At 51.6% G+C, this 7,960-nt stretch overlaps 1 protein-coding gene across 1 annotated transcript; it reads left to right on the forward strand.

The window, feature by feature from the left end:
- The first annotated feature begins 6 nt into the window (after positions 1-6).
- Positions 7-7,341, forward strand: BCL2L12 (BCL2-like 12 (proline rich)). Its single transcript, XM_010849626.1, has 7 exons — positions 7-488; positions 1,171-1,285; positions 1,498-1,640; positions 3,628-3,714; positions 3,801-3,892; positions 5,055-5,333; positions 7,180-7,341. The coding sequence occupies exons 2-7, from the start codon at positions 1,179-1,181 to the stop codon at positions 7,228-7,230; spliced, it is 759 nt and encodes a 252-aa protein (XP_010847928.1). The 5' UTR covers positions 7-488; positions 1,171-1,178; the 3' UTR covers positions 7,231-7,341.
- Positions 7,342-7,960: the final 619 nt, after the last annotated feature.

Here is a 7,960-nt window from a genome sequence, read left to right on the forward strand (position 1 = left end):
TTCCTCACTCCTGGACGCCACCAGGTCTTCAGTTTTTCCGTGTTACCTAAGTGTTGGGTCGGGGCGCGCAGGGTGCCAGGGCCCAGCCCTGTCTTTGGGGTCCCGTAGCTCTCGAACTCTCAGCTGCACACCCCCACTTCCCGTCAGTTGAGCTTTAGAGGTGGGGCTTCTTTTTCTCTCGATTTCTCGAAATAAAAAGGGCTTGATCGTCGTTTGGGTGACAGACTCCAGAACCAAAGAGGCGGCTCGGCGAGTCGTGACGTCCGTTCACCTCCCATCCCTTGCCCTTCTTAGGTTTTCCGACCATTGGCATGCTGGGAAAGTCACAAGCAAATTAGGCGGGACCCAGCGCTCCGCCCCTCTGTGTTTGGGCCCTCACCAATCCGAACCAGTGCGCAGGCGCAGGAAAGTTGTCCTAAGAAAGGAAACTTAATACAAGTTCAGAGGAGGAGGAGGAGGTGGTGGCGGCGGCGGGGGCCCAGGATCAGGTGAGCGGGACGTCAGCGCGGGCTTGGAGAGGAGGAAAGAAGAGGGAGCCGGGACCCAGGAGTGGGCAACTCAGTCCTATTCCCCCGACATCCAAGCGTCTTCAGTCTCCCAAATTCTAGCGTGAGTCAGAGAGTAGAACTATACCTCCCAGCAGGCTGCGCGGCGAACCAGTAACGGACCGAGGGGAATGTTTGCTGCGAAGCCTGCTGGGATTGGTAGTTCTTGATCCTCTACGGATTTCAGTCTCTTTGCATCTTCCTTCAGAATCCAGAAGTCGGAGCCCTAGAGGCCCTTCTTCCTCGGGGATTCAGGGGTCTGAGGCCACAGCCCCAACCCTAACCCTTCTCTCTTAGACTCAGGAGTTCAAACCCCCAGCCCTCTTCTCCAAAAACTCAAGCGCTCAGGCCCCAGACCCCTCCTCCCTTAGACCCAAGAATCAGAATCCCCAGACGTCTCCTCTCTCAGGATCAAGGTGTCTTTGTCTTCATTCCTCTTCTCTCTCTAGAGACAAGCATCGGGGTTCCCAGACCCCGAAACTCCCATAAAATACCTGGGATCCCCTTCCCTCTTTGGGGATTCATTAGTCCTGGCTCCCTCCTCATTCCCGGACTAGGAATTTGGGCCCCAGCCTTCACTTCGCTCTGAACCCTAGAGCCCATCCTCCATTTCCTTCTCTCACAGGTGCCCCCATGGCGGGCTCGGAAGAGCTGGGGCTCCGGGAGGACACGCTGAGGGTCCTAGCTGCCTTCCTTAGGCGGGGTGAGGCTGTGGGGTCTCCCATTCCGACCCCACCCAGGTAAGAGAGAGTTGCCCTCCTTCCTCAGGGTGCTGCATTTGGGATGGACCCCTCTCCAACTCTTGCTCCTGGACTCAGTCTGTCTCTTTCCCCGCCTCTTTATATCTCGCTCTACTCCTTGTCCTGGGGGTTGCAGGGAAGGGCTCTCAGGAGGACAAAGGGACTGCTTGCAAAGAGCTTCTGGGATCACTCTCTGAGGTCCCCTTCCCCAGGATCCCTGCCCAGGAGGAGCCAACAGACTTCCTGAGCCGCCTTCGAAGATGTCTTCCCTGCTCCCTGAGGCGAGGAGCCGTTCCCCCTGAGTCCTCTCGGCCTTGCTCCCTGCCACTCCGGCCCTGCTATGGTTCAGAGCCTGGTAAGAGATTTCCTTCAATCATCCAAGAACTGGCAGGGTCAGCAGCTTTGATTCTTAAAGCATAGAGAGGATAAGGAACTAGTTTAAGATCACCCAGCTAAGGGAGTAGCTCTGAGGGGTCTCCAGCACCTACCTTCACCCCTGACATCCAGCTGGATTGCTATCTGTCAGTTCTGTGAGCTGCTTTAGGAGAGCTTTTGGTCCCTCTCTATTATCTCTCTCATTCTACACGTGCTTCCTTGCCCCTAAACTTTTGTAGCCACCAGTACCCCCAGTACTGGATTTAGAAAAGGCAGAGGAACCAGAGATCAAATTGCTAACATCCATTGGATGATAGAAAAAGCAAGAGAATTCCAGAAAAAATCTACTTCACTGACTATGCTAAAACCTTTGACTGTGTGAATCACAACAAACTGGAAAATTCTTAAAGAGATGGGAATACCAGACCACCTTACCTGCCTCCTGAGAAATCTGTATGCAGGTCAAGAAGCAACAGTTAGAACCAGACATGGAACAACAAACTGGTTCCAAATTGGGAAGGGATTATGTCAAGGCTGTATATTGTCACCCTGCTTATTTAACTTATATGCAGAGTACCTCATGTGAAATGCCAGGCTGGATGAAACTGGAATCAAGATTTCCAGGAGAAATATCAGTAAGGTCAAAAGTGCAGATGACACCACCCTTACGGCAGAAAGTGAAGAGGAGGAGCTAAAGAGCCTCTCAGCGAAAGTGAAAGAGAAGACTGAAAAAGCTGACTTAAAACTCAACATTCAAAAAACTAAGATCATGGCATCCGGTGCCATCACTTTATGGCAAATATATGGGGAACAATGGAAACAGTGCAGACTTTATTTTTGGGGGGCCCCAAAATCACTGCAGATGGTGACTGCAGCCATGAAATAAAAAGACGCTTGCTTCTTGGAAGAAATGCTGTGACCAATCTAGGCCACATATTAAAAAGCAGAGACATTACGTTGCCAACAAAGGTCCATCTAGTCAAAACTATGGTTTTTCCAGTAGTCATGTATGGATGTGAGAGTTGGACCATAAAGAAAGCTGAGCACTGAAGAATTGATGTTTTTGAACTGTGGTGTTGGAGAAGACTCTTGAGAAGAGTCCCTTGAATTGCAAGGAGGTCAAAGCAGTCAATCCTAAAGAAATCAGTCCTGAATTTTCCTTGGAAGGACTGATGATGAAGCTAAAGCTTCAATACTTTGGTCACCTGAGGCAAAGAGCTGATTCATTAGAAAAGACCCTGATGCTGTCAAAGACTGAAGGCGGGAGGAGAAGGGGATGACAGAAGATGAGATGGTTGGATGGCATCACTGACTCTATGGACATGAATTTGAGCAAGCTCCAGGAGTTGGTGATGGACAGGGAGGCCTAGTGTGCTGCAGTCCATGGTATCGCAAAGAGTTGAACATGACTGACTGACTGGACTGAACTGAACTGTACCCCCAATAGGGAGGCAGGAGACCTGATTTTCAGTCACAGTTGCCTGGCCGTTTTGGTTACATGAACCCTTTTCTCCAGTAGCAAAGTAGGAATGAAGAGGGGTGGGAATTGGACTTGATCAAGAGTGATAGGTAGGTTTTTTCTCACACATGAGCCTGGATAGACTAGTAATGGCTACTGCAGGGGCTTTGTTGAAGAGGATTTCACAGCTGGGGAGAAGAGTTCTGTGATGAGTTGCCTGAAAAGGACAAGGGGTAGAATGGGATGCTAAGGGTCATTAACCTGGGGTGTGCCGTATGTCTGCCTTCCTTAGATGGGATCATCTTCAAGGTCCAAACACTCTTAAGTCCAGCTTGGGGAAGAGTACAAGGGGTTTTTTAGTCAGGTTTGCTCATTGGTCTTCAGTTTACCCCACTCTGAAGTAGAAATCCTTGCTACCTGGCAAGATGATTGGGAGGAGAGAATACCCAAGTTCCCGATGTTGGGTCCAAAGTTCCTAAAGACCCATCGCTGGCTCTTTTCATTCCAGGCCCTGCTACCCCAGATTTCTATGCCCTGGTGGCCCAGCGGCTGGAACAGCTGGTGCAAGAGCAACTGAGATCCCCACCTAGTCCAGGTGAGGTGCAGAGGGGTGCTGGAGAAGGATGCATGTAGAAGGGTCACCAGGGTTCTGCCCCCAGCCAAATTCTCTTCTGCCTCCAGAATTACAGGGTCCCGCACCCACAGAGAAGGAAGCCCTGCTGCGAAAACTGGTCGCCTTGCTGGAAGAGGAGGCAGAAGTCATCAACCAGAAGGTGATGGGTGGTCTGTTCCCCCTTTAGCTAGGATAGGAATTGCAGCATGGTTCCACACTGGGACCTGAAGCTGAATCTGCATTCTCACTGGATGGTCGGACAGGGAACGGTGGTACAAGGCTTCAGTGAAAGAGTGAGTAGAAGGGTAAGCCAGGGCAATACCTTAAATTACTGCCTTTCATTGATCGCTAGAGGGGGGTGGCTTGTAGGCAAAGACTGTGGCCACCAGAAACACATTCTAGGAAAGAAATTGGGACCAGGTGAGGAAGTAAGGGACTGTATGGTGATGGGAAAGGGTGGGAGGTGTGGTTTGAAGCTGCTGATGCTGTTTAGTTGCTAAGTCGTGTCTGAGTCTTTGCAACCCAATGTACTGTAACCCAAAGGCAGCTATCTAAAATCTGAAGACCTGATTGACTATATAGAGCTATGACTTAGAATGTAGGAGAAATGGACTGCCAGAGGGAGTGTGGCTTGTGGCTCTGTCCTGGAATCTAGTTGGCTCAGGAGCTTGGGCAAAGTGTACAGTCTTATTCATTGTACGGTAGAAGGCAAGGTTGTTGTAGACACTGGCTTGGCCTCTGGGTCTCTGGGAAGCCCACAGAAGTGTCGCTATAATATTAGCAAGCTAGAAGGCAATGGCACCCCACTCCAGTACTCTTGCTTGGAAAATCCCATGGACGGAGGAGCCTGTTAGGCTGCAATCCATGGGGTCGCTAAGAGTCGGACACGACTGAGCGACTTCACTTTCACTTTTCACTTTCATGCATTGGAGAAGGAAATGGCAACCCACTCCAGTGTTCTTGCCTGGAGAATCCCAGGGACGGGGGAGCCTGGTGGGCTGCCGTCTATAGGGTCGCACAGAGTCGGACACGACTGAAGTGACAGCATAGCATAGAAAGTTTAGGGCTTGGCCCTGATTGGCTGTTGGGGCCTTGGCAGGGGCGTGGCTTGGCTTCGCCGGTTCTTGGCCATCTTTCTGGGAGTAGCTTGGCCGAGATCTTAGAGTCTAGTTTGTAATTGGCTGATGTGCTGGATAGGGGCGTGGCCTAGAGCGTCAGTTACACCTAGAACTCGCTTGAAGCCACGCCTCCGAGCTTCCTATTGGCTAGCTACGAGGGTGTGACTGAGGCTTACCTTAGCTCTTCCTCTCCCTGTCCCACAGCTGGCTTCAGACCCAGCCTTACAGCGCAAACTGGCGCGCCTCTCTGCCAGTTCCTTCAGCCGCCTAGTGGAACTCTTCTCTAGCCGAGAGGTCAGCCCTCGCCCAAGCCAAGCATTACCGTGCCCTGGGCCTCCGCCACCTTCCCCGGAACCCCTGGCCCGCCTGGCCCTGGCTATGGAGCTGAGCCGGCGCGTGGCTGGGCTGGGGGGCACCTTGGCCGGACTCAGTGTAGAGCATGTGCACAGCTTCGCGCCCTGGATCCAGGCCCATGGGGGCTGGGTGAGCCGCCACAGCCTCTCTGGGCTTCTCTTTACCTAATTGTCATTGTATGTGTGTGTATTGGCGGGGAAGGACGGGGGTGGAGTCTTAACCTTCCTTTCAGACATCACGGGTGTTCTCCCGCTTCCACCGTTCGTCCGTTCTGTGTTTATTGAGCACCTACTGTACACCAGGCACTGCCGTGATAACTGCAGATGCCCTGCCCAGCTTTAACCACTCTGGTATACACAAAAAGTTATGTCAGAAACAAATTCCCTCATCTGTAAAGGCAGAACTCCAATACCTACCTCAAAGGGTTATTGTGAGGATTAAAATGGGATCATCCTTGTAGGTACTTGGTCTTTGTGGGATGACTGTCTGTGCAGCACTGCCTGCGGGAATGCCTTTTCCCCAATATCCCCCTTCCTTGCTTCCTCTGCCCATCTGCTCAGGTATCACCCCCAGTGAGGCCTTCCCTGGTCTTCATTTAAAGTCGCAGTCACCCCCACACCCTCCCACCTTACCATGCTTGCTCACTGCTTTAAATCCAGCGCTGGGCTCAGAGCTGGATGGGGCTCCTGTGTACGGACTAAATGACCTTTGGCTGCTGTCCCCGTCCCCTTGAACATCAATTTCTGGCTGCTTAAATGGACACCATCTCATTTACCGGCCTCATCACTGCCAGACTGTCATTGCTTCACAGACTGGCAGAAACTGGCTAGGTGTGTTTGAGGAGCAGAGAGGCAGCCAGTAGGGCTGGAGCAGGGTGGGTGAGGGGGAGAGGATGGGAGATGAAAGCAGGAGAGGCGGCCAGATCGTGCAAGTCTTTAGGCCTTGCGATCATGCTTAAGAACTTGCACACACAGTGAGCCCGGAGTTGTAGGAGGGCTCTTTGTAGAGGGATGCAAGCTGACTTGGGTGGTCACGGGCGCCCTCTGGCGGCCATATGGGGACTAATGTAGGGGGCAAGGGCGGAAGTGGGGAGCCCCAGAAAGATACCAGCGCTGGCCCAGGGAGGAGATGAGGGTGTATCAGACCAGGGTCGGGGCAGTGAAGAATTCCGGATTTAATTTGGAAATAGACCTGACAGATTTTGCTCACGGAGTGAATGGGGAGACCAAATGGGAGACAGGAGTCGCGGATGATGCCGAAGATGCCGACCTGAGCAGCTACAGAGCTACATCTGATGTCCCCTGAGACCAGGAAGAGCAGAGTAGAGGGGAAGGTGGGGGGCAGGTTTGGGGAGGAGTTAGAGGTGATCGGAGGTGGTTCAGTTAAGGGAGAGAGAACCTTCAGACCTCAATGCAAGATGATGATGGAACAGTGGATATTAGGGTCCAGAGCTCAATGCAGAAGCTGGATTAGTCGTAAGAACATTTTATTCTTTAAGGAATAACAGGCAAGCTTGGCCAGGTGCTCAGGCAAGGCCTTTAGTGGAATGATCCCATCTATACCCCTCACCCACCTTATAGGATTCGATTATTATCCTGGTTTTATGGAGGCTGAGGGAAAGTCCTTTATTCAGGGTGGGGAATTGGAATTAGGACTTTAATGCAAAGTCAGGGCTCTGTATTGTTAAAGCCCCAGGACTCTGTTCCCCTTCTTTCAGTCTCTCTACCCCAGCTGTGGGGCTTTGCCTCTCCCACCCACCCCCAGGACCGTTTCCACCCACCCCAGGTCTCTGATCCTTTCTTGGGGTCTCCATCCCTCACCTCTCATCCCTGTCTGCCTCTCTCTGGGTCTCTGTCCCCTCCTCCTCTCTGGTTCCTTGCCTTCCCGGTCTCTGCTCTCACTGGGCCAGCGTGGACACTGCTGTGAGTGGAGGACGCCTCTCCGCTCACGGGGATCCGCCACTTTTCCCTTCCAGGAGGGCATCTTGGCAGTTTCACCCGTGGACTTGAACTTACCCTTGGACTGAGCTCTCCCTCAGAAGTTGCTGCAAGATCAGACCTCATGTCCCTGCACCCTCTTTCCAAGCCTTCCTATTCTACTCAGGGCTGTGGGGTGGTGCCTGCCCTGTTTTTTTGCCCAAAAAAAAAAAAAAACTGTTTAAAATGTTTTCACATTAAAAACTTTTTCAAGTATTTTATTATGTGTTCTTTCTCTCAAAAACTAAAGGACTAAGTAGAGGAGATTTGGTTCAGGGACCTCTCTAGTTTATAAATTGGGGAAAGAACCAATATTTTCATTCCTTCTGGAAATATTCATTTGGGGCACCTACAAACTCCTGCCACCTGAACAGCTGTCTCCAGAACAAAGCTATGCTCTTCCTTCACGGGGCATCCAGAACACCATCCGCTTCTCATTTTTCTCTTCACACCGCTCCTTCTGAGCCTTTTTTGCTGGTTTCTCCTCATCTACCAGTCTACCAGAGGTTGTCACCCTCTTAGGGCTATCACTGCCTTCACTGAATTATGTCTGTAAATGCCTAAAATGAAAAGTACAGGATTACAAAGGAAGCCAAGTACAGTCAAGCCTCGGTATTCAGATTCCGGATTTTCGAATTCGCCTACTCTTGAACATTTGTCTGTAGTCCCCAAACGAATACTCACGTGCCTTTGCACTCACTGGTAGGCGTGCACGTGCTCAGGGCAGTTAACGATGGGACTGACCCAGTGGGCACCCTTCAGCTCAGGTCGGCGAGGCAG

The sequence above is a fragment of the Bison bison genome, unplaced genomic scaffold (assembly GCF_000754665.1).
Source record: "Bison bison bison isolate TAMUID 2011002044 unplaced genomic scaffold, Bison_UMD1.0 scf7180017864285, whole genome shotgun sequence".
NCBI lineage: Eukaryota > Metazoa > Chordata > Mammalia > Artiodactyla > Bovidae > Bison > Bison bison.